General features: G+C 48.7%; 1 protein-coding gene across 1 annotated transcript in view; it reads left to right on the top strand.

Moving 5' to 3' along the window:
- The window catches only part of RNGTT (RNA guanylyltransferase and 5'-phosphatase), a 280,203-nt gene extending 277,328 nt beyond the window's left edge, over positions 1-2,875 (top strand). The window contains exon 16 of the mRNA XM_001503749.6: positions 297-2,875. Coding sequence (XP_001503799.1) covers positions 297-460 — 164 coding nt within the window. The 3' untranslated portion in view covers positions 461-2,875. The remainder of the gene's footprint in view (positions 1-296) is intronic.
- The last annotated feature ends 22,648 nt before the right edge of the window (positions 2,876-25,523 follow it).

Genomic DNA, 25,523 nt, shown 5'->3' with positions numbered 1-25,523 from the left:
CTATAAAAACTTCTTTGGAGGGGTAGAAAACATAGTGAAGACATGCTTATATCCCCAATACTTAAGGTTTTGGTTTAAAATTAACAGTACAGTAAAGAGTAGCCACCAGAAAAGCACTCATTTTGGGGGTGGGGGAGGGAGGAGCAGAGTTTACTCTGAAGCATGTCCCCCAAATCGGTACAATGGAAGTGTTTAGCATATTGGGATGAAAACCTTTCCCCTTTCTCATCTCCCTGTGGTGAGGCAGCTGCCTTAATTAACCCTCACATGGGGCACGTGTCTCCCTTTGTCCACAGCTGTGTGCAACAGCATCTCAAACCCTGTCACCAAGGAGATGCTGTTTGAGTTCATCGACAGATGTGCGGCAGCTTCCCAAGGACAGAAGCGAAAGCATCATCTGGACCCGGACACGGAGCTCATGCCCCCACCGCCTCCCAAAAGACCACGCCCTTTGACCTAAGACCTGCTTCAGCTTCAGGATTGAGCGGGAAGATGAATGAGAAAAATGCTTTTGCCCCATTTTTGCAGACAGAGAAGTTTAAAAAAGAGTGTGGCTTGATGTTGATACACATTTGAATTTTTTTTAAAAAAGAAAAGTATTGTAGCCAGCCTGTAAATATTTGATGCATTTGTTTCCTCAGCGCTGCAATACATCATGAACTTAACCATTTTATTTATACCTGATAAACTTAGCCTTACCTTGTGGGATCTGAAGACCGAAATATCCAAAGGTTTAAATGAGATTGAAATCAATGAAAAAGAGGCCTTGTTTATATATGGATTACTTTCACCTCTAATTTATAAAGCTAGCAATCTGGAACTGTGAGCGCATAGAACACTGTATTTTTTAGAAGTTGTATTTCAACTATGGTAAATTTTCCTTTTAAAAAATTTAGGCAATGGCATTAAACATTCTTGCTATCATTTATCATGGATTTCCTACATTTATGAGAATCTTGGATTCAAGAACAAATGACAAGGTTGTTAAGTATTGTATTATATTAAACAACTTGGTCTGGCTTATATCATTTTAAGAATTTTTTTTGGAAGTGTAAAAGTAGAAAAGTAAAGCTCCATGTTTGTGAACTGCATCCTTTCTAAAGGAAGTGTATTGAGTGTTTTCATCTGTTTCTGTTGTTTGAACTACAGTATCGGATGTCCAGCGTGTCCCTCCTGGCAGTGGTCTGAGTTCCTCAGAGGACTTAGATCTACACCGCCGGCTCCTGCACGTGTTGTTCCTGGGAGACTTTTTTTTAACGCCAGGGCTACTTCTGCTTTACCTCAGTGGCACCAGCACGTTGTCAATTACATTAAAACACGCAACTCACTGTGACTATGGGGGTGATATCAAGACAGACGATGTTGTACCGGTTCCCTCACCTAAAACGCTGAAGGAAATGCCAGCTGCCTCCTTCGACTAGAAGGTAATGTGTCGCTAGGAAATGCTCTCCCACTGCTAGTAAATGCAGAGGCAAGGAGGAGGCCTCCGTAGGAACTAAACATCAAGGACACCGACACATTCATTTTCAAAGCCAGAATTCTATCTGTATTCTGTTCTGGGAATGCTCTTTCTGTTGTGTATCTGAATTTTAAAATGTTTGCTGATAGATAATGGATTTAAAGAGCAGCTAATTGGTCATCTGCCCTTGTTGAGAAACTTGTGCTCTGATTGGTTTGTGAAGGAACTCTGAGAATTAGCCAATTAGAGGCTAATGTATTTATTTTTAGAGGTACAGGTTTTAAGTATGTGTATTTAAAACAAATTTCCATGATCTGAATTTTATACATGTATATGCATATATACGTGAGTATATGCAACAGTGTATTTTTGTCTACTAAAACAGTCAGACATGAAAATCCAAACAAGTTACCTACTAGACTGAATATCTGACAGGATTTCTATATGATATAGCACAAATTAACCAAAAATGTGTTTATAGTCACCTGAGTTTTAATGTTTTTAAACAAAGTTTTCTCCTGCAGTGCTTTTCTATATGAAATACTAGTTGTGCTTGGACTTTTTCCTTTGTTGTCCTCAAGTTATGTAACATATAGTGAATTTATCCAAAATGCCATTGTAGTGTTTCTTTCCTAGAGTGGTTTTATGTGTCTGGGCACGTAAGGGATTAAAACACCCGACTGCCACAATGACTGTGGAAAGATGGAAATTTCTCAAGGTTCCATAGTGTGTTTTGTAGAGTGGATCTAAACAAATGCCTATGCAACTCCATGTGGTCTGACACCTCCTTCAGCAGGATTAGTGACTGCACACGGTGTGTTGCTGTCCTCCGAGCCTGTGTGAAGGCAGCCCTTTTGCCGATCTGAGAGCAAGCTTTGCCAATGATCTTTAATGCATTTAAAATGTTTATGGTAATTGTAACCTTTTAAATGAGGTATGTGAAAAGAGCATATCATTTTTAATACACCCAGATATTTTCTCCTTGCCTTTGTGCATTTCCAGGACTTAATTGTCTTAATTTATCGTTTCCTTCCAGTTACAGTGAAGTATAATAGTTGGCTGCATAAGTAGGTCCCATTTAGCCCCTGAACACCTACCATCTGAATATCATAACAAGTCGTCTAGAAAGTCAGGAGGGAAATCCAGAGGCAGGGTTTGGGACATCATGAAGGAAACACTTCGCCCACTCCCAGTAACTGTTTTCTGACACTGAAGTTTTGTAGAGAAGAATAAGAAAACTTTGCTTTCCTGAGTTGTCACATATGAAGCTTTTGCTTTCTGTTTGGAAAAGATGTGGATGACTCGACTGCCCGGATGGTTACTTTGCTTTCCGTGAAATGCCCAGAAAGCGTCAGGACATTCCTTCTCTGATTGTGTGTCAGTGCATATTGTAATAAAACTACTGATTTAAAATAATGGAACGTGTATCCACTTTGTTTTGCTGGCGATGGCTTTGTGTCCTTTCATTTAACTAGTGCTCTGTGTCCCTCCTCTTGCTGGCACCCAACGTGATCCATCTGGTTTCGTTGTATTCTAGACATTAGCATAAAACTTGGAAAGTCCTCTGTTCTTCTTCCTGAGAAACCAAGAAATTTGATTGTCTGGGGAATATAGTTTGTACCTTTTGCTTTTGGAGTGTAGAGGAATGGGGGAAAGCACATCTTTATATGATATTTATAATATTTCTGTTCACCCGCCTCACCTTAGCACTTTATTATATGGGTAGATATTCTGTTACATTGTTTTTTAATGTGTTTAATTATTTTAGAATACTCAGCAGTAAATATTCTGAAATGATGAAGTAATGACCTACCAGTTTTTTTGTTGACTATGCATTTTTGTGGTATGGAATTTGCCATCTTTAAATGATCAAATGATACTACCATTTTGAACTATGTGTATAGTCCTTTCTGGTCAAAAGCCTTGAAAGCCTTCCAGGTGGGGTAGAGTAATGTGGGGGAGAAAACCCCGGACTAGACCCAGAGACCACACCCGGGCCCCGCCTCTCATTGGTGCTGTGTTCTCCCTAGAGCTCGTTTCTCCCTTCTCCCATCTATAAAATGCCAACATTGGGCCAGATGATCAAAAAGAACCTTTTCAGGTTTAATGTGATTCTTGTGTAAAAGCTAGTGCTTTGTAAATACCCTCTATTCACAGTAATAGCAATGTCACCATATTGAATATTCACCGAGCACGGAGACTGTCCTAAAGGCACCCGCTCTGTGCAGGTAGAACCCTCATTTTGTAGTTGGGAAACCTGAGATGCAGAGGGTTAAGGAACCCGAGGTAACATAGCCGGAAGGTGTGAGCTGAGACCCAGACATGGGCCTTTCTGACTCCGGCACCAAACTGATGGCTCAGCATCTCCTGGAGGCCTCGTTTCAGTCCCGCGCAGCAGGCTCCTGCCCGGCCAGGCTCCCAAACCTTTGACGTCGTTCCTTGGCTGCTGACTGGTAGAAGGCTTCAAGCACTTCTCTCCCAGGTAAGGAGGTGGTGTTGGGAATAGGTAAATAAATACATTTTTAGGACCTTATTTGACTACTTATTTAATAATATTTAGATGTGACTGATGCAGAGTCCATGAAAAGAAATTTAATATTCTCATTAAGATGCTAAATTCCAAAGATGTAATTAGGAAGAAATAAGTGATTGAATTGCACACTGGGCCAGCATTTTCCTGATTGTCGCATAGTTAGCTGTCAACTCTGAGGCTTTGGCAGGTTGGTGTCAGCCTTGGTTCATTCAGATGTGTGCCCCCCTCTCTGGACTCTGACGTCAGGTGACCATGTACATGATAAGTGGGGGGTTGTGGGGGGCCCTCAAAGCAGGCCTCTCTCGGGCTTCTAAGAAGATTTCACGGTTCAATAAATCAGTGTACGGGCCTGGGGTTGCCAACTTTTTTACCGTGGAAAAGCATTACCAAAAGTTATGTTGCCATTATTTCATAAAATAAAGGGAATATTAACACCCAAAAAGGGAGTCGGACATAATTTAGAAGAAAGGACAGGCCTTTGTGAGAGACTCACTACACTGCCCTTTGCGTCTACATTTCCCGCCAAACCAGTGAACACTTTCTCATGGACCAGTGTTGGGAGTCATTGTGTCGGTGAGATTCCAGGCAGGGGCTGGTTAGTGGGGGGAGGGCGAGAAGACCCTCAGCGGAGAGGCACCCCTGGTTCCGTAGCTAAAGGTCGTTTTCGTCGCCAGAGTTGACCACAGTGAAGTTACCTCACACTGGTTGGTTATGTTGTGCCTTTGTGATATAAAGTGTATAGGGGAAAAATGAAATGGTCTCCATATTTAAAAATACCCAAACGGAACGAAACCCCCAGCTGTTTGAAGTACAAAAATAAGCATAGCCAAGTACAGCACAGAGAAGTAGAATTTGGCTTTGACAACAAATCAGAGCAACAGAGTCGCTGGTTTTCACAACTTTGAAGTGGGCACACAGTGTTTTCCCTCGGATCACTGCCACCAAGATGCTCTCTCAAAACTGCAGGGCTGCCCTGTTCTGCCTGCCCGGGAAGAGCTCCCTGGCACGTGACGTCAGCGGCCTCAGCCTGGGGCTCATGCCCGCCCTGGCACAGCGGTGCGGCTCCTTGCTGCTCCCAGAACTGCACGCTCTCTAAACCCAGGAAGCTTCGCTCGTGGTGCTGCCACTGCTTCTGCCAGAAGCCCCCAGATCCCTTCACCTTAGGATCAAGGAGGCCTTCCTGCCGTAGACCGCCTCCCGGGTCCCACGCTGTGTCGTGATGGTCTCCCCGCCAGACACGGGCTCTGTGAGCAGTGAGTGGAGAGACAGCGTCGCCTGTGTGACCCATAGCACAGGGCCTGGCAATAGTGGGCACTCGGTAGTAATTAGGGCAGGAGCTTCAAATGCCCTTTTGCACTTGCCGTGGAGACTCACTCAGTCAAGCGCGCTTGCTGTTGTCTCCCTCAGCCCAGCCGTCTGTGAACGTAATGCTTTCTCGCTCCAGCCTTCCCATCGTGACAGAAGCACTGATAACATCTCTTGTTTCTGAAGAATTTCTTCAGAGGCCATCTCTGGTGCATCTTGTATTTAATCCCGATTAGAGTGTCTTGTCTGTTCTTGCGTTTTGCGCTGAAAATGAGTTCTTCTGAGGAGACCTGCTCAGCAGGAAGAATGTGAAGGAAGTGCGCTGGTCCCTCCACTGTGATGCGCTCCGAGGGAGGGGCTCGTGCAGTGGTGTTTTTCATCGCGTCTTATTTTTTAGTGCAGTTTCCCTGGGCTTGCCACATCTTAAACTAGAAGGCTCTTTCTCCTACCCACCTCCTCCTGCCCAGTTTCTGATGTTTTCAAAAAGAAGTCCTTTGGGAACTGCTGAGGGTTTTTCAGTTCGTTTTAAAAATGAATTCCAGTTCGAGATCCCTTAGCGTGCCTTGGTGCTTCTAGTCGTGCCTTTTAGAGGGAGAAAGGCAAGCGAAAGAAAGGATTCTTGTTGCTACCATCGAATGCTGTCTTCCAGGATCTAAAGGAATAAGAAACTTTATAGTTTCTGCCCAAGTTCTGCTTTCCCTCCTGCAAGCTGTCAGGGGAGCATTGTGTAGTTTTGATCTGCAGTGTAAACACCCAGTGTGCTCGAAGACATAGGGAAGATCAGGGCTACAGAGGCCCCAACTGAACACCACCGCAAGCTAAACTCTTCTCTAAAAACCATCTTGAAGATTCTGCATGTGGGTAGAATCTGAACCCCTGGAGACGTCACATATGATGCAAGGTGGGGGGGTAGGCCTTGGTGGGTGGGTGGGATGAATGGGGGAGGGTAGGTGCAGACAGGGAATGTGGGGGAGGGTGCTTTGGGGGGGTTTGCCTAGAGCTCGTGTGAAGGACGGTGGTAGGAAATAGGGCTGTAACCACTCCATCTTCAACCACCAACTACCCTTGGCCCCTTGGTCTCCTTGCAGCTACTGACCATTTCTCTGTCCCCCTTTCCTGCAGAATTCCTGGAAGGAGGTGATTGCACTTGCTCAGTCTGCATGTTCTCCTCCTGTTCTCTCTTGAACCCACTGCCAACAGGCTCTCATCTCGGCTGAGACCGCTCTGTCACTCCCACCATTGCCCTCCACAGGGTCAGACCCACTCTCCTAATTGACCTCAGCACCTCAGCGTTTGACAGTTTCTCACTCTGCCTTTTGTTTTTAACTTTTTTTTTTTAAGGAAGAGCAACCCTGAGCTAACAGCTGTGTCCATCTTCCTCCACTTTCCTCTCTTTCGTATGTGGGACGTCTGCCACAGGATGGCTTGATAAGCGGTGTGTAGGTCCACACTCAAGATCCAAACCAGCAAATCCTGGGCCACTAAAGCGGAATGTGCGCACTTAACCGCCGTGCCACCAAGCTGGCTCCTTTTTTTACTCTTTTTAATGGGAAATTTCAAACATATACAAAAGTAAGGAAAATGGTGAAGTAAACTCTCATCTACCAGATTCAGCAATGATCAATCTATGGCAGTTCCTGTTTATACACCAACTAGTCCCCCACCTTTCTTCATATATGTGCAGACACACACGTGCCCACACATACACACACACACACACACACGGTTATTTTAAAACAAATCGCAGACTAGACTGCTCTCTCCTTTTGAACCCATTATGCACTTGGCTTCCAGGCCACTGGACATTTTCTTTCCTCCTCCTGGTCTCCCTTGCTGAGCCCTCTTCATCTTCTCAACCTGTACATGTCATGGTGACCCAGGCTTAGTCCACTGGCCTCTGTCTACACTCTCTCTAAGAGATCTCTTCTAATCTCCCAACACTAATACCGTCTCCACAGAAACAATTTCCAAATTTATTTCTCACCTGGATGCCCCTTGTGAATTCTAGACTCAGATATCCAACTGAAAACTTGACATCTTCACTTGGATGTCTAACAGCCACCTCAAACTTAACACAACAAAAACTGAACTTTCTTCTTCGGACAGACCTCCTTCTCTTCCCACAGTCTCCTTATAAAGGAGTTAGTTAACGGCCATTGCATTTTTCCAGTTGCTTCAGAATCATGTTTGATTCTTCTTTCTCTGACACCTCACGTCCGATGCATCAGCAGGTGCCGTCGGCACTGCCTTCAGACTGTAACCAGAATTCGATATCTCCTCCACCTCTCACGCCTGTCGTCCCGTCTCCTGCCTGGATGATTGCAGAGCCTCCTAACTGGTGTCCCAGGTTTCGCTCCCTCGTCCCCTCCCCCATCTGTTCTCCACGCAGCCGCGTATTTTTCAGAACACGTCACTTAGCTACTCAGACCCTTCCAATGCCTTCCGCCTCATTCAGAATTAAATCCTAACTGCATACCATAGTCCACAAGGCCACATAACCTGGCCTCCAGCCGCCTCTGATCTCATCTCTCCTCCTCCCTGTTCAGTCTGCTCATCACTTCTGGCACCTTTGCTGTTTCTCCAACTTGCCAAGCAAGTTCCCACTTGAAGGGCTCTGAACTTTCTCTCCTCCACCTGAAATGCTCTGCCCCAATATCCGTAAGACTCACTCTCATTTTCTTCAAGTCTCCAGACAAATGCCACCTCATCAACAAAGCCTTCCTGACCGTGCCATCTAAAATGCCACTCCCGTCGCCATCTCCCCTCTGACCCTGGCTTATTTTTCTACAAGAATTTATGAGCTAATGTAATATGTTTGTTTACCTGTTGTCTGACTCTTCCCTCTAGAATGTAAATTCCACGTGAGACTTCACTTTCATTCATTGCTGTATTTTCAGCACATAGGCCAGTCTGGCACAAAGTATGGGGGCCTCGAAAAATATTTCTAGGATCTCTAAATGAACTAGGATTACATGGATAGGCTGGGAACAGATTAAGAAGGGATTTGCATGTCTGCCTAAGAAGGTAGGCTAAATTTGGTCAACAATAAAGAGCTGTTGAAAGCTTTTAACCAAGGGGGTTCTTTGTAAGAATAAACTGGTAATAATCTCTAAGGCAGCAGAAGAAGAGAAAACAAGATGATAGGAGAATTGGGAGGCTGTTCTAATAACCCAGGTGAGGGAAAGAATCTAGAATAGGGGGGCATCAACAGAGAGGAGGTGGATGTGACAGGCGTTCAGGAGGGAGAATCATTAAGATTGAGCAGTCAGCTGAGAAGCCGAGCTTGCCTTCAAGGGTTGAAGCCCAGGTGGGGAATGGTGGTGCCCTTCACAGAGACAGGGAAGCGAGAAGGAAGAGCTGATCTGGGGCTGGAATGAAGAAGGGGCTCCTGGGCGTGATGAACCGGGGTGCTGTCAGGACATTCAGATGGAACTGTCCAGAGAGCCGGTGAAAATTAAGAACTGGAGCGTGGACAGTCAGACCACCGGCAAGATTTTAAATTTGTCCACACAACAGTGATGGTAAAAGCAGTGTGAGTAGAAGGTATGGGGTACAAAGAGAGTCGGGGTCCCTATGTCAGTGGGTGTAAGGAAAAAATAACCAGTAAAGAAAGTCAGGCATCAAGAAGTAAGGTCGAATAAAGATCAAGAAAGTAAGGTGAGGAAGTAAGAAGAGGCTCAAGAAGGTACAGCCCACAGGAGCCAAGACACAGAGAGGTCTCTTGATGGAGGAAGCAGAAAATAATTCTGATTGCTCCAGGAAAGTCATAGAGAGAGCCGAGGACTGAGAAAAGGCCTTGAATTTGGTTTCTAGGTGACCTTCAGAAGCATGATGGGGATGGCTGGGGTCAAGGGAAAAACAAGAGAAAATATGAGGAAATGGAGGTGGCGGGGTTTGGGGCTTAATCCGTGTCAACAGATGAGTTAATATTCCCAAGGGTAGTGGTTACGCAGGGGGTGTTCACTTTGTGATGATACATGGAGCTGTCCAGAAAACTTCCCAACCAAGACACCCAGCTTTGTGGCCAGGGGGTTATAGGTGTGCTGTAGAGGTGTTCACCCTCTCAGCCCTCCGGGTGGCCAGGTAGGGCTTGGACTGTTGTCTCCAGCTGAGAGATGCCCTGGGCTCCCGAGTGGGTCACCTTGGGGTTCCTGCAGGTGAAAGCACGATGACCAGCATCAAGTCCACATGATGTACTGGTGCTCCACCATGGAGACTGGGCGAGGCCAGCCACAGAGCATGACACCGGCCAGCCCGGACAAGGAGCCCATGGAGCTGCTGAGCACATGGCCTGGGGTGAGGACTTCAGGGGATGGCGCTAAGTCGCTAAGACTGTGCCTTCATGTATGTCAGATACTCCTGGCCACGATGACTGACGAACTGTTGTGCTGGCGTTCATGTCAGGAACAAGGAGACTGCTTTAATGACGCACGTGCATTCTGCATTAGGGCTTCATCACTATTTGGAAATAGTTGATGTAAAAATAATCCTATTGGATTAGAAGTCTATTTGCTTTATCACAAGAAATGTCAGCAGGAAATCACAAGAAATTTGTATGTAGAAATGAAAACGAGAAAACATGATTCTTTAAATATAATTTCAACTGTTGACATTTTGAAAGGTTGCAAAAAAATGGTTTTAATTTTTTATACCCAACACATACAAGGTTTCTCGTTGAAAGTAACTACCAAGAATTTAAGGAGATTATCATTAAAACGTTTCCATCAGGGTTTGAGGACAGCATCTGAAGTATTAAACCTGATGTAAAAAAGGCAGGTTCATGGAAGCAAGTTCCACTTTCTCATTTAACCTTTCGAAAAGATTTTATTTTGAAGTTTCATACAAAGCTATATGTTCCCTGAGACTTTGTATGTTTTTTATCACAATTTTGCGATATAAAGAAAATGTAATGGGCTTTTTCCCCCAAGCCCCATCTAGACACTCTAATGCTTTAGTCGGCCCCAGGGTGCCCTGCAAAGATGGTCAGTTTCTGTGTTTGCCACGATGTGAAAATGCCTGGGGCGCATTGTTCTGATGGCTGAGGACTGGAGATTGGCAAGGGGAAAACAAGAAAGCTGAAAAGGGAGGGACTTTACCCCAGACTGGGTCAGAAATCAAGTCAGGTCAGGAGGGGCTGATGGCCTGGGTGAAGGGAAAGAGTAAGGGGACCAGATCCCAGGATCAGAGTGTAGAGCCAGCTCCAAAGAGCCAAGAGAGAAGGCAACTGAGAAGGGCAGGGCACCGTTTTCCATCTCTTTTACACTTGTATTTTCTTTGCTGCCTCACCCCAGCATCGGGACTTTTTATTATAAAATGACAGAAAACAAACTCACCTGCTCAGATAACTGAATAGTCCAGAAAGCAGGAAAGACTTCAGGAATGGCTTGCTCCAGGAGCTTTCTGTCTCTCAACTTCAGGCACCATTGGTCTTCATATGGTAGCCTTTGGTCCCTCAAGAATCACATCTCAGACCTGCAACTAAGATATGCAACTATGTACGGGGCAGGGAGGGGGGTTGGGGAGATAAAAAGCAAAAAAAAAAAAAAAAAAAAAAAGAATCACAGCTCAGTTCACATCCATCATAAAGAACAAATATCTCTTCACCAAGAATCCCAGCAAAGTTTCATTACATCTCACTGCATCTGGTTGGGTCGTTTCCCCATTACTGAACCCATCTCTGTGGCCAGGGAATGTAATGCCCTCTCTGAACAGCCAGGCTTATGGCTGGTGCCCATCACTACAGTCAAGAATGGAACCAACTCTCCCAATATTTCCTTTCTTTACTTATTATTTTTGTCACTTTTTTGGCACCTACCTGAGCTTTACTCATGTTCATTAGCAATAGTCAAAATATTAATCAACTCATAGGCATGGGTGCTGGCCAATCAGAACAGCCCTGGCTCAGCATACTGCGGGGTCCCTGCCAAGCCAGGTGTTAACCCTCTCTGGTTGTTAGGTTGTGGGAGGTCTGGGCGTTCCAGGGTAGAGGGAGGACAGCCTGGAGGAGGATGACAGTTGAGGGTGTGGCTATTTCCCAACTAGTATTCAATTAGTACTGTCTTCCAGTATTTACAGGTGGAGTTGCAGTACTATAAATATTGGCACTGCTTGTATTCCGGCTACTTTTGTGTGTGTTTAGTCCTTTCCACCACCACAGATAGACCATCCTCCTAAAGGCTGGGAAGAGGCCTTGTTTGTTTCTGAATCTCCTGTAGCGCCCCACGGGAGTTTACTTATTCGCTTATTCACTTATTCACTTGAGTCCGTTCACTTATTCACTTATTCACTCAACATTTATTCACTTGAGCCCAAAAAATAGTAGGTCCTGGATAATTTTATTTGAGTGAGTACAATGGCCTCCTTTAAGAGGGTTACAAAAGAACGATTACAGTTGGAGAAAGATCAAGTTTCATTTAAGGAGAAGAGGTAAGCAGAGAGTTTGAGGAAACTGATAAGACGCTAAGGGAATTTATGATAATGGACACAGTCAAGTTGCCCAGGAAGAGTGACAAAGATCAATCCAATGCTTATCCTAGTTACAGATATGTTAAGCCACATATGGCAGTGATGGGATCCAATGGAGGGGGCTGCTCGTGGGGTGGCCAGGGCTAGAGGGAGCCCAGGGAGGTGTGGGCAGAAGGGATGGCACTGCCCTGGGGCAAGACGCAGAGATGCTGTTGTCCTGGCAGGAGAAGAGTAACCGTGAGCAGGAGGCTGGAGGGAGGGAAGACGCTTGGGGAGGAGAGAGCTACTTCCCGAACCCTGATCACGTCATGGGATCTTCTCAGAGAGAAGAAAAGCATGAGACTGAATTTGAGCAGGGAGTCACCTTTGAGAGCATCTGGTCCCATTTTAGTTGTGAGCAAAGTGAGACCAAGAAATACTAGGTGACTTTAGCAAGGACACACAGCTGGTCCCCTGATGTTCTGATTCCCAGCTCATTTGGCAGTATTCCTTTTACAGACAAAGATGGGGGTGAAAAAAATATGGCCTCCAATTAGGCAGACAGTTTGGTCTTTGACAAAGCGCATATGTAGCCCAGAGGTGCCTGTCCCTACATCTCATCTGGGAGCTTGAGCAACCTGGGGTGTTTGTACGCCCCTGGGGAGCCCTGGTGCGCACGCATGCCTCCACGGCTTAGCAGTTTCCCCAAGGCGAGTCAAAAACCACAGGCACCGCTTCGGGCGCTCCAAGTTGTGTAACCCACAAGCACACATCTACTTTGAAAAGTTTGATTTTGATTACCATAGAAGGCAAAACATCTTAAAATGAAGTTGAGCTATCTTTGGGTAGGATGCAAAACCGCCCATGGGTATATCACATCAGAAACGATGTGTGATTTCTTCCAGTCCCTCAACTCAAAAAAGATGAACAGATTTAACTGATGCATTCTAAAAATAAATAAATAAATAAAATCTGCTTTGAGCTCGAAACCAAGTATGGAAGTTTCAGGGTCTTTTTTTTTGCTGGGGGCAACTGTTGGGGGATGGCAAGGCAAAGGACGGTGGGGAATGTTTTTTTCAGTGTAAAGACAAAATTATGACAGAACTGTTTTAGCTCTGAGCATTTTCTACTGGAAGTAACAAGATTACTAAAGGTCATGGAAACAAGGTTGGCTTGGAAAAAATTATGAATGGTGGTTATACAGTGAAATCATCACACATATGCCTGAGGAGATTTCTTCTTCTTGAGTTGAAAACCAACACTCTTTTAAACCTGCAGTTTCAATAATGAAACAAGGCAGACCCAGAGATGACCTGACCCCCAGGACTCGGAGCTGGGGGCGGAGCGGCTGCCCTTGGGGGCAGGCGTGAGGATGCAAACCCAAGGAGCTTGGCCCAGCTGGGTGGTCCCAAGCTCTCCCTGGCAGCCTCTGGGGTCCAGGGCTGCAGCTGGAGGAGGGGGCCCTGCAGGTCTGTGTTACACAGTCATCCACTCTGGTGACCAGAGACGCATGGGTTTCTCTGTTCTTTGAGGCACAGCTGAGTTTTCACTTATTACATAAGAGGCTTTTCTAGATAGAAGCCAAATGTCCTTCATAGGTCATCTGCTATAAAACTAGGCAATTTACTAGATTAATTTTTTGGTGTAAGTGCTCCCTCACCCCCACCCTTTGCAGTGAAAGTTTATTCTTTTAGTTCTCTTTTGTCTTTTTCAGAAAAAAAAAATTAATGTGTTACTTCGGTGCAGAAAATCAGTGCTTTGAAATCAATGGTAATTTTTCAGACTGTTTAAAATTATTCACATGGCTGGCTAACCCCGCTGCTAATAGAAAAGCACAGTTTTGTTACAGAGGAAATCTTCAAGTTGGAAACATTGCCGCTGTGTGTGTCTGTGACTTCTCTTCTTAGAACTCGCATATTTATCCCACTATGCTGGAGGATTCGACCCAGGCAGCACGCATTAATCCTAATCCTAAATCACTCAAACTGTCTGAGCCCCAGTCTACTCACCTGCACAATGGGAATCCTGATGCATGCTGGAGGCCTGGTGTGTGTGCATCTGAACCAGCTGTCCACGTGGCCCTCAGAAGCTCAGCAACGTGGATGTGTGTTAGGGCCAAGGGTAGACAGCAGATGTATATTGCACAGATGAGTAACACCTGCTCCCAGGCTGGAGAAGAGCGAGCTGCAAGAGTATGCATTGCTATGGGGATTGAAAGAGGCCGTGATGGTCTTTGGTTGGCTTCCTGGAGGAGGGGCGGTAACCCTGAGCAAACACTTGAGACGTTTATGGTGAACAAACCACGTGCAACCCGCGGCTAAGCCCTCACAGCAGCTCTGGGAAGTGGTCATCACTATTCCCATTGTGCCAGTGAGTAGACTGGGGCTCAGGCAGTTTAAGTGACTTGCCCAAAGTCACATGGCCAGAAAGAGGCGGGGCTGGGACTTGACCCCTTGTGGCCTTGTGGTGGCATTTGACGTGGGTCTTCAGGGTGGGGAGTCTTCCAGTCATTTCAGATTTTGCTGGTGGGCAAAGACCCATTTCAGGGGGACTCATGACTGCATGAGCACAGCCCTGAGCCCAGAGACGCTGAAGTCTGCAAGTCCAGGGCTGGGTTAGAGCCTTGGAGGGACCTTAAAGAAACAGAAGACCCAGTTCTTCTCCTGGAAGGAGGCGTGGCAACTTGTAAGCAGAAGGAATACTGATTCACATCGGCTGCCAACGCGTGTTCCTGGCAGCGGGCAGTGCCTCCTCTCCAGGCCCAGAGACCCGAGTTCTTTGGATGCCACAGTGAGTCCCTGTCCCAGATACCACTGCCGAACAGATGGCTGGGCCCTGTCCTGTTTGTCCTTGCTGCGAAGCCTCAGGCCTGAACAGCTGTCAGACAGGGACACGCTCCTAGGACTCGCCACCCCCGTGACGGGGGTCCCTCATCACGCCCATCAGGTGGGGTCCCTCCTAGGGCCCTGCTCACCCCTGCAGGGCCTCCGTGGGCATGAGAAAACCTGCTGCTTGCAGAGCGTGCTGAGCAGAGGGTGAGCTGGCTCTCAGCCCCCGCTACACCCCCAGCAGGGCACTAACTGCACACCATGAGGGGTGTGCCTGCTGGTCCCTCCCAGCTCTTCCTGGAGCCGGCCAACACCCTGCCGAGCAGCTCACTCTGTTTCTGCTGCCCCAGGAAAAACGTTTTCCCAAAACCCAGCACTTCCACCATCCCAACTAAGAAGTTGGATTGCACAGTGATTCCTAAAACCTCTAGTTCTGATAACCTCTCTGGAGAGTGCCTCTGGGGTGCTGGGGAGGAAAAGGTGGCAACCAAACGGAGAGAAACAAGGAGCCGGGCCCCCGGAGCCTCATTTCGGCTGCAAGGTAACCTATTCTCAGCTGCACCAAATCACACGCGGGTGAGGGGACCTGTGCAAAGCTTATTACTCACATTGTCACTGAGCACACCCTGGACACACGCTGCTCAGAGCAAGGAGCAGGAGCAGACGAGACACCCGCAAACACATTGGTGAGGCGCTCCAACTCAGACACTCTCTCGAGGCAGTCAGGACTCCAGTGCATGGGCCTTCTGGAGAAAACCAGGCCCTTCCGGCCTTCTCTCTTGGAGACAAACCCTTCTCCTTCATGCTACAGGTGTAGCTCGCTTTATCAGCAGGGACATTTCCGAGAAGTTGTAAATAATTTGAATTTTGCCCAAAATTTCTAACGTGTTCAGAGAGGACTCAATATTTTCCACATCACGGCGAAGAATCTTCTTCTTGGAGGGGCTCTTCTGGAACCTGAATCCTAGGCCAGGGTCTTAACCTAGAGGCTATAAATGAGCTCCAAAGCTCCCTGCTTTCGGGGAAAATTATAGGCAAAATTTGTGTGTGTGTACATCCTTTTCTGGAACGAGGCTCCAGAGCTTCTGCCTCACTAATACTCAAAGGCTTCTATAATCCAACACGTTTAAGAAGCAGAAGCAGTTTTTTGGACAAGTTTGGAGCCAGGTCTGCGTGCACACCGGTCCCAGCAGCGCAGAGCTGCCCCTCCCCTGGGCTCCTGCGTGAAAGAAGGTCTGGCCAGTGCTTCCTTATTCTTGGCACCTAGCAAGTTATCAGACCTTTTTGTGTGCCTTTGTAAAGATGACAGAGAAGGGATCCCGGACACTAAGCTGACCTCGTCTCCTATTTCACATGGAACAACCAACCTACAACTGTCACATCGGGTTACGGCACTCAGCCCCTCTTCGGTGTGGAGGTTATACGTCTGTCAACACCAAGTTCTAGCACTGCTGTCTCAAAACCAGCCCATAATATGTCCTGAGCTTCCTAGGAGGTCCGGGATCTCGCTGTGCTGAAGAGTCTGTTTCAGGCTTCAGCTGCACTGCCCGCCTTGGCCCATCCTCTGAGGTTGGAGTTCCAAGGCCTGGCCCCTTCTCTCCCTCCTTTTTGCCTCGTCCATGCAAGGAACAGCATGTTCAGCAATGCAGAAGGCGTCCCCCGTCGTCAGCGTCTTTTCCGGGATTAAGTGGTGGTGGGTTGCTGGATTTTGACATGACACCTGATCCTAAAGGACAATTAATTGGGCAGCAAATCTTGAGGCTGGACTGATGGATGTGATGGAACGCCAAGTGGAGGATGGCGAAGAAGAAGAGGATGGCGATGGAAGAAGGCGATTTCTTTACGGATGGCCAAGGGCTCGGGGTGAGAGCTGGCTGCCTCCTCATTGGGCCTTCAGGGTTATTGTTTCTTTGCCTTTGGGCCAAGTGCTTGTTCATGAGCTTTGCTCAGTAAGTCACTACCCCAAGGGGCCAGGCGTTTGTGAGGGAGGGAGCCAAAGTCTCTAGGACCTTCCAGAGATTGCTGGGCTCTGTTCCTAGTCCTGAATAAAAAGCCAAGCCTCCTTCATTGTCCTAGATTCTTAGGGGTGAGCTGGGGTCCGGGGATGGCCTCCAAGCCCCAACTGTGAGGGCCGGTTTGAGTCAGTGAATGGTGGTTGGACAGTGTTCCACCTCAGGAATATTTCCATTGCTGTCCCCTCCCCTCCATTCAAAGAGGGACGATGTGGACCTGACACGCTGGCCATGTCTGCAGTGACCTGTAAGTAAGGGCTTGGTGTCCCCATCCGCTTCCACATGATGTAAACGCTGCCCAGGAAACTATAACTAACGTTTCAGCGATCCGGAAACCAGGGAGCAATGTCAAGGAAGCTAAGTGGGCTCCGCTGGTCCTTTAGACAACCCCATGACATAAAGCGTTTCCCTTGCCAACGCACATGGTATAATGTTTTATTTTTGATGATTTTGGAGATTTAAAAATGTCAGATTCTGGCTGTAAATGTCCCCACAGTGATTTTGTCATTTTGAAGAGAAAAGAAAGCAAGCTTCCCACCGCCCCTTTCAGAGCAGACCAAGCTGCAGGCCCAGCCCCTCCTTTCACAACCTCTTCCTACCACACCCCCAGCCTATTCATATTCTGATCTTCGACACACTTGAAAAGATGTTATTTCAAATGTTCCTACCAAAGAGAAAATCTTCCTCGTGTATTTAGAGCCTGCTGTCAAAGGATTTAATCTGCATTTGGGGCCGGTGGTTGCAGATGTGAGCAACGGAGGCGAGAGAATCATACACAATGTGGCAGAGCTGGCGGGGCCTCCAGCTTCCTTGGGCTGGCCCCCCACCCACACTGCTGAGGCCACCTGGGCCAGACAGGGGAGCCCGTTGGTCCAAGATGTCACAGCACAAAGATGGGAAGATCCCAGCCTCCTGACTTTCAGGGCAAGGCCCCCGCCCCTTTGCTCCCCAGCCCTCCCAGAGTGGACTGTGCGTCACCTGGGGGTAGCAGTAAGACTGACACAAGCGTTGACTCAGGCCTTCCTAATTCAATATTCACGATCAACTGATGAAGGTTAAGACAAAGGTTTCCCTTGTGTGCAGCGGGTGGGAGTCAGTTTGCAAGCAAATTAATCAAACAACAAGAATTGATGGAGAAATTTTGAAAACTATCTAAGACTAGCTCAGCCATCCTTTGACAAGTGTTTGTTGATGGTCTCCTGTGTGTTACTTGAGGAGGGCAGCAACACATACCCTTATTCTTAAGGAGTGCAGCAGACAAACGAGCAGGCGAACACCCAGCTCAGTGCTGAGAGGCTACATGAGATAGACTGGGGTGCTAAGGGAGCGGTTCGAGGGGCGCTCACATCAGACTTGGGGAGTAGGGGATCTTGGACGTCTTTCCGGTGGGTGCCAGATCTAAACTGAGACCTGGAAGATACAAAGTGACGAGGTGGATGGGAAGGCCACATAGGTCTCCTGGGAAGAGGTGAGGTGGCCTGACCCAGGGAGGTAGCAATGGGTGGAATAAGAAGCAGCAGCCTTGGAAATGGACGGGATGGAGCAAGAGAGGGAGAGGCAAGAGCTGCTGAGGAAGCTCATGCCTCTGGGTAGGGCGACTGGATGGATGGTGTATTCACTCACGGGGGCCCTGCTGGAGAAGCAGGAGGAAGAGGGGAGACAACGGCTGTGTCCAAGGACCGGGTTTCTTAGAAGGGGCTGCAGGGGTGAGGAGGGAACAGATTCAGGTTAGTTCCAGGTGCTTCTGGAACCGAGTGAGGAGTCCAGCTAACAGTCGGCCACCTGGGAGGGGAGCGCAGAGGAGAGTGTGGGCTGGAGGTGAGGTCTGGGAGGTCCACAGGTAGGTGGAGATTTCAGTGACGATTACAGACTTTCCTAAGCGTTTTAGCAGCATCCTTAGCAATCAAGAATTTGGTGCTAATTACAGATAACAGCGGCCTCATCTGCATATTAACAACTAAATGTACTAATTACAAATCGGCTTTATCTATTCATTAAAACAAGCTCAGGGGCCTTTTTACTTGGAAAGGCTTTGACAGCATTTTGTTAAATGACTGTGTGCACCTGGAAGCAGTAACAGCTGCATCTCTGGCACGCCGTCGTACATATCAGCCGGGCAGAACAGAGGCTTTACTGGATTTACAGCCAAAGAGGGGATTCCATTTTGCACGCTGAGAAACCAGGCATGTGTGCACTGAGAGTAGTTTCTAATGTAATTGGAAGAAAAATACAAAATTATTCTAGCTTTTTCTAAAAAAAAAGTTTTGAATAGCTTCTTCTACCTGAGGAAGCAGGGTCCCCACATGGTTCCCAAGAGGGCCTCTGAAGGCAAAGGGACTGTCCAGGCTGAGAGTGAAATGAGCCCCCGTATGCCGGCTGGGCAGCTGCCCGGAGAGCAGCATCTCCCTCCTGCAGCAGGAGACGGAGGGTCCAGGAGGAATGTTTCCAGCAAAAAAGGGATCCTACAGGGGCTGGCCCCGTGGCCGAGTGGTTAAGTTTGCGCACTCCGCTGCAGGTGGCCCAGGGTTTCGTTGGTTCGAATCCTGGGCGCGGACATGGCACTGCTCATCAAACCACGCTGAGGCAGCATCCCACATGCCACAACTAGAAGGACCCACAACGAAGAATATACAACTATGTACGGGGGGGCTTTGGGGAGAAAAAGGAAAAAAATAAAAAATAAATAAATTAAAAAAAAAAAAAAGAGATCCTACAGAAGGATTGCTGTGCTCAAAGGTATGAAAGGAGGTTGCAGCCCAGGTGGAGAGGTTGGGAATGAATCAGTGAAGGTCACCTAGAAGAAAAGCACGCTGACAACCACTAACTCCAGGAAAAACAAAAAACAAACCCAAGACAATGTCATTCAGGTAGACAAGGTGGCTCGGCTGCACTGAAAACATCCAACCAGCCCCTGGTTTAGCTAAAAACATGACATGACTGTGTTGAGAAAATGGAGAAGAGGCCACGGGGTACATATGGGAGAGATGGCATGGTCTTCCACAGCAAGTCTAAAACTGAAAACAATGAGAAAAGCGTTGAGTATACGCTGCCTGCACCTTCGGAGTAGACAGCGGGAGATGGAAGATGTGGTCTTTGAGGAATGACACCCGGGAAGGATGAGAACTTCTACTGCATGCCTTGTAGTCGTGTTTGACTTTTTTAACCTATGTGCACGTGCTTCTTTGATAAACAATAAAAATACATTTCCCAGGGCCTCTGAAGACATGGAAGACTAATTTGTTTTGCTTCAGTTCTGAAGCGGAGGCATAGACAAATAATGTTGCCTTGAGGGTCATCAACTCACCAAGCAGAAACATGGCAGCTGGGTGTGTCCGTCTGAGACCCTCAGGTGTTGCTGGGACAGTGGCAGTCTTGGCTGACGGAAAATGCTGACCTCCTGTGGTGCTCTCCCGTTCCACCTTCTTTGGGGCCTTCCCCTCCCCTACCTGAGAAAATCCCAATTCTGTAACATCGGCCTTCAGGGCCTCTGTGATGAGGCCCTGCCAACCTCTCGACTTCCTAACATTCCCCGACCCTGCTCCCCAACACATCCAGCTCCAGCCACTCTAAATGGACTAAGGCACCGCGGTACACACACTCATGTACTCACGCACACACTCACACACACGCTCACACACACGCTCACACCATGCCGGACTGTCCTTCCACCACCCCATAATAGGGCTAACCCCTAACTCCTGCTCACTTACCCTTGCTGTCCTCATCCAGAGCTTTCACTCTCCTGAAAGTCTTTACTGACCCCTCCGGTGGATTTCCAGCCAGCCCTGTGCTTCTCTCTCGCATCATCTATCATCGCCCTCTCCCCTCCCTCATGAGCCCCTCAGGGCAGGAACTGTGTCCAGTAGGAGTTGTGCAAGTGAACATGACTACTCCAGGAACGACCTAAAGGCTGAGAGCAAATCCTTCGCTGTGCCTCACTTCCCCTCCCTCCATCCAGTTCCATTGGCCAGGGAGGCCCCCATCCTCACCAAGAGCCCCCTGGGCCTCCGCCTCTAGCCCCTGCGGGAAGGAGACAAGTCCAGGTCTGACTGAGGGAGGCAGCCAGTCACGTCTCAGAAAGAGTGGAGGGAAAGGCAGTGATATTGGGCTTTGCCATGATTTTCAAGCCCAGACGCCAACCTAGAGCACAGAGTGAAGATTTTGAAGGCCCAGCCATGCATCCCCCAGCTCAGGAGGTCTCTCATTAAGCAGAAATCCCCTCCCGCTCCCTGAGCCCTTCCAGGAAGTGGCATGCCTCACATCTCCCTCATTGGCTCAGAGACAACTCGCTTGTCCAGGTCATGCAAAGATGGTGGGATGAGGAGTGATCTCACCCCAGAACTGACTGGCCTCAAAGAGTCTAAACTTTTTTTTTTGCAGGGGAAGATTTGCCCTAGGCTAACATCTGTTGTCAGTTTTCCTCCTTTTTTCTTCCTTCCCCCCCGGCAAAGCCCCAGTACACAGTTGTGTACAGTTGTAAGTACTTCTGGTTCTTCTATGTGAGCTGCGGCCACAGCGTGGCTACTGACAGGTGAGTGGTGTGGTTCCATGCCCAGGCACTGAACCTAGGCTGCCAAAGTGGAGCGCACTGAACTTTAACGGCTAGGCGGTCAGAGCTGGCTCAGGAGTCTGAACTTTTAACTCAGATTTTATGCTTCTATGGACCAGGCTGGCAAAGGAGCAGAGATGTAGAGAAGAGAAAGGAAGTGAATGAAAAGGAAGTGAATGAATGTTTTTTAGAGGTTAGGGGCAGCTCAGCCCATTCTGGAGAATGGAAGTGTAAGGGGAATCCAGCTCTGGGTTGGAGTGTGTCCCACCAACACCCTCCACCCCCAAACCCACCACCAGGGGCCCCAACACCCCAGGGGTTCTGGAGTCACCGTTTCTTCCTCAGTTCCAAAGTCAATCAACTGTAAACAAGTCAACGCTTTAAATAGTGCTCCCTGAGGTGCGACCTTAATCTGCATCTCGTCTAGACTTTCTAATGCCCCTGCAGGAGCACGTGGATCTTATCAGTGTCTACATTTTTGACAAGCAATAAGCTCACACGTCTCCTGGCTGATGGCTCTGGAGCCTTCCGCAGCCAGCTAGTAATTTCAGATGTTGTGGGAGGGAGTTCTTGGTGGAAGAATCACACTTTCAATCCAAAATTAAAGCTCAATTTGGTCTAATTGTCCTTGATTTTATCAGCAGCATAAAATGGCTGATTCCATATGCGGAAATAAGTAAATAGTTGCACAGCTTCGAAATCCCTTCTTGGGGACGGATCCCATCAAGTTCCTTGCTGTCTCTCCTGCTATTTTCATCCACCAAACAGCGCTGATCTTTCTCTATCCTTTTCTATTTTCTCTCGTTTCTCTGCACTTCCCCCAGCCCTGACCAAAAAAAGAAAACTATAGTGTCTCTGTGTGTCTATCTCTTCTGTCTGCGTCTCATATAATTTTAGAATGGAAGTTCCTTAAGAGCAAGAATAGTTCCTTCATGAGATGATGACACCCAGAAATCTGTGAAATGCCTGTTTAAATGGCAAATTGGTAAACTGGAATAAAGAAAATAATAAAAGTGGCCATTTATTTCTCTAGCAAAAATTTCTATGCAAAACCCAGCAATAGAGACCCTATTCGGGGCCCGGAATAAAGGGGCAGAATGGAATGCCTTCCAAGAACAGCCAAAGATTTACTCTCAAGTAGTGAGGACGGTGGAAGGCACTCAGCCCTAGTGGACGGCAGCGGTGAGTTCCAGCCTGCCGCTGCCTCCAGTCAGCTATGTGACTTTGGGCAAGTCCCTCACCTCTCTGGTACTCTGCTTCCTACACAGGAAACGAAAGGGCCCTGGTGTGGTCTGAGGTGCATTCCTATGGTCACCTGAGTACCTCTGGGAAGGAGGAAGGAGGTTGACCGAGAGGTCACAATGGAGGTCCAACCAAAGCAGTGGCAGGAGGAATGGAAAGGAGCTGAGGTATTTGAGAGGCAGAGTCAGCAAGGCCTGGGGCCCAGTGGGTGTGGGGTAAGGAGGGAAGAGTCTGGAGAGATGCTGTCATCTGCCTTAGGGACCCAAGAGGGCGAGGAGGACATAGATCAAGATGGCGTTGGGAGGAGACAGTGCCAGATTTGGAATTTATTGTCTGTGCTGAAAGATGTCCACAAATTCTTTAACACTATTCCCATGTTGAACATGAATTTGCCTTGGTGACTAACTTCTAATGAACAATAATAACTTCTAATGAAGGCAATAGACGGAGTGCTGTGTGACTTTTAAGACCAGGTCGTAAGACAATTCAGCTTCTACATGGCTCCCTCTTAGATTCTTGCCCTTGGAACTCAGCCACCATGCTGTGAGGACGCCAAGGCCATGGGGCAGTTCCCCAGCTGAGGTCCCAGCTGACAGTTGGACCATGTGAGTGAGGAAGCTTTTGAGATGCCTCCAGGCCCCCCCACTGTCCGACCACAGCCTCATGAGAGGCTTGAAGTGAGAATCACCTGGTTGGGCTGAGTCAACAGCCAGAATCGTGAGAAATAACAGCCATACATGACTGCTATGGTGTTATGCCGCTATATTTGGAATAGTTTGTTTGCAACAATAGATGAGCAGAACACGCAGAAGTGTGCTGGATCATTCTGGGTCCTGGCAAACACAGATGGGCCGTGCAGAAGAGTTAAAAGGAGAGAATTTGAAGAAGTGGCTCGGGGTTATGAGAACCAAGGATAGATGGTAAAATGCCTAGACAGTAGCAACAGGAGGAGCCATTCCTGCCCCTAGGCCTGAAGGGACAAAGTGGGGGAGACACTGTGACCAGAGGCTGGTGGCCGCAGCAGACATGAAAGAGGAGCCCAGGAACACTGAGGGCCTGCTGCATCTCACAAAGACCATGAGGGGAGGCAGGGAGGAGGGGGTCAGAAACACTCCCCACTCTCTCCTCCTGCCCACGCATCTGCTCAGGTCCCTGGTTGGCTGACACAGGGCCAGGCTGGAGGGCATGGAGGCAGTGACGCAGGCTGCGGAGGCCATGCTCCCAGACTGTGGGGCAGCGTGCAGAACAGATTCAACACCAGCCAACAGAAACCCATCAGCAGAAATGGAGAGCGCAATAAGAGGTTCTAGGTGGAAAGGCGGGAAGTGCGACATGTAAGGACAAATGAGGCAGAGGTGCCTTAAGGGAGGAGAAGGTGAGATCTCACGGCAGGAGGCGAACCAGGCGGGAAGGATTGGCAGCCCAGAAACCCATGGAGGGAAGAATGTAAAAGGGCAGCAAGGGGCCGGGACTGCTGCATTCGCTTGGGGGGCCTGCATTTGCAGACGGCTGGGCCCCTCCCGGACCCCATGAGAGCAGAGCCCGGGCGGGAACGGCAGGAAGATGGGTGCAGCCGGTCCATGTCTCTCTCATGGTGACTGCCTCGTAAGCGGTCTTGCCTCGCCGTCCAAATGCTTGGTGCCTCGAGGTCAGGGACAAGTGGTGTTTCTTGTGTCTGTGTGTTGTGTGCACAGGGTCTCGGGTCCCACCCGAGGGCTGCTGGGCATGTGGCTGAGTGGGAGCATGCAGGGAGGGCAGAGGGCCCTTGACAGTGCGAGTGGGGGCAGCTCGTGTTGTTTTCCTGACCAGAGGGGTGGGTTGGGAAGCAGAGACAGCTTCTGATCCCAGCCCACAGGGCCTGGGAAAATCCTCAGAGCACGTAGCTTGCTTCAAATTAGTGTCCTGGAGGACAAGGCCAGCCGGCTCCCGCTGTGGGGCAACACCACGGTCTGCTTTGTCCCTGTCCTCACGTTCCTGGCGCACAGCATTCTGGGAAAGTGGTCTTGGATGTTCTTGTGGCATGGACAGTGGGGACCACAGGCAAGGAGGCTGCTTAAAGATTCAATATGGGGTTCACGTTTGGGGGCTTCGGCGGTCTTTCTCTGCCTCACAGTTAGTGCTAAAGTCTTCTCAGAAAGAAATGAAGGCGGACATTCTGGGCGTGAGGGCTCAGACCAGAGTCCTTAGGACTGCGTCTGCCGTCTCCACATGTCGGGGCATTTCTCAGCCCTGGGACCCGAGCCCCGCGGGGAGCAGGCGTGTCTGGGAGAACCTTCCTTGATGAGAGGTATGTTTTTCTGCACGTGTAGCCACGGGGAGCTACTGAGCCACTGAAAAGTGGCTAGCGTGACTGAGACAAGGAATTTCAAGTTGTGTGGAATTTTGATTACTTTAACTGTAAAGGTGCAGAGCCACACGCAGCTAGTGGACCTAGGCAGGTAGAGGCTGCAGCCAAGCAGACTGCTCTGTTTTCAGTCCTGGGTCTTCCATGGGACCCAGAAGGGGTGAGAGCAGGGTCTCTGCTCTGAGGATATGAGGAAGAAAGTGACTACCCACCTTTAAAAGAAAAGACCAGGGCTGGAAGGAAGCATAGACAGCATGTGGCCCAGGCGCTTCCCAGGCCCCGGGTCCTGCTGGGGAGTGTAGAAGGGGGTGGGCAGGAGCAAGTGAACAGGGAGGATTTTCCCTGCCCCCCACAATCCATCAGATGTGACAGCTGGAAAAAAGGAAGGATTTAGGACCAGAACATAAGACAGAGCATGAAGTTGGAGAACTGAGGACAAGAGGAGGCAGGAAAAGGAAGCAGACTTGTGGCAGCCCCTCCCAGAAGCCCCCCTCCCTGCTCTGGGACTGAGTGGCTTAGCTCCCAGTGGGACACAAGCCCACCTTACCTGCCCACTCAGAACAAGGAAGCATGTTCCTCGAGGTGTTGGAAAGTCCGAGGGGAGAGCTAGCCTGGACCCCCAAGAAGTGGGCGAGCTGCGGAGAGGAGAGCGGGCCCAGCCCGGAGCTCCCTGCTGTGCAGCTCTTCTCTGCACCTGCTCCTGTTCCAGCAGGGGCTCTGCTGGCTAATGCCCCAGAACCACTGACCTCAGATTCGGGGCCTGGAAGTGAAGGCTCAGGTCCTACCCACCGGGAGGCCCAGGTGGTA

This window comes from Equus caballus, chromosome 10 (assembly GCF_041296265.1).
Source record: "Equus caballus isolate H_3958 breed thoroughbred chromosome 10, TB-T2T, whole genome shotgun sequence".
Lineage (NCBI taxonomy): Eukaryota > Metazoa > Chordata > Mammalia > Perissodactyla > Equidae > Equus > Equus caballus.
The sequence above is the reverse complement of the archived record's forward strand: the minus strand, read 5'-3'. Positions and strand labels throughout refer to the sequence as shown.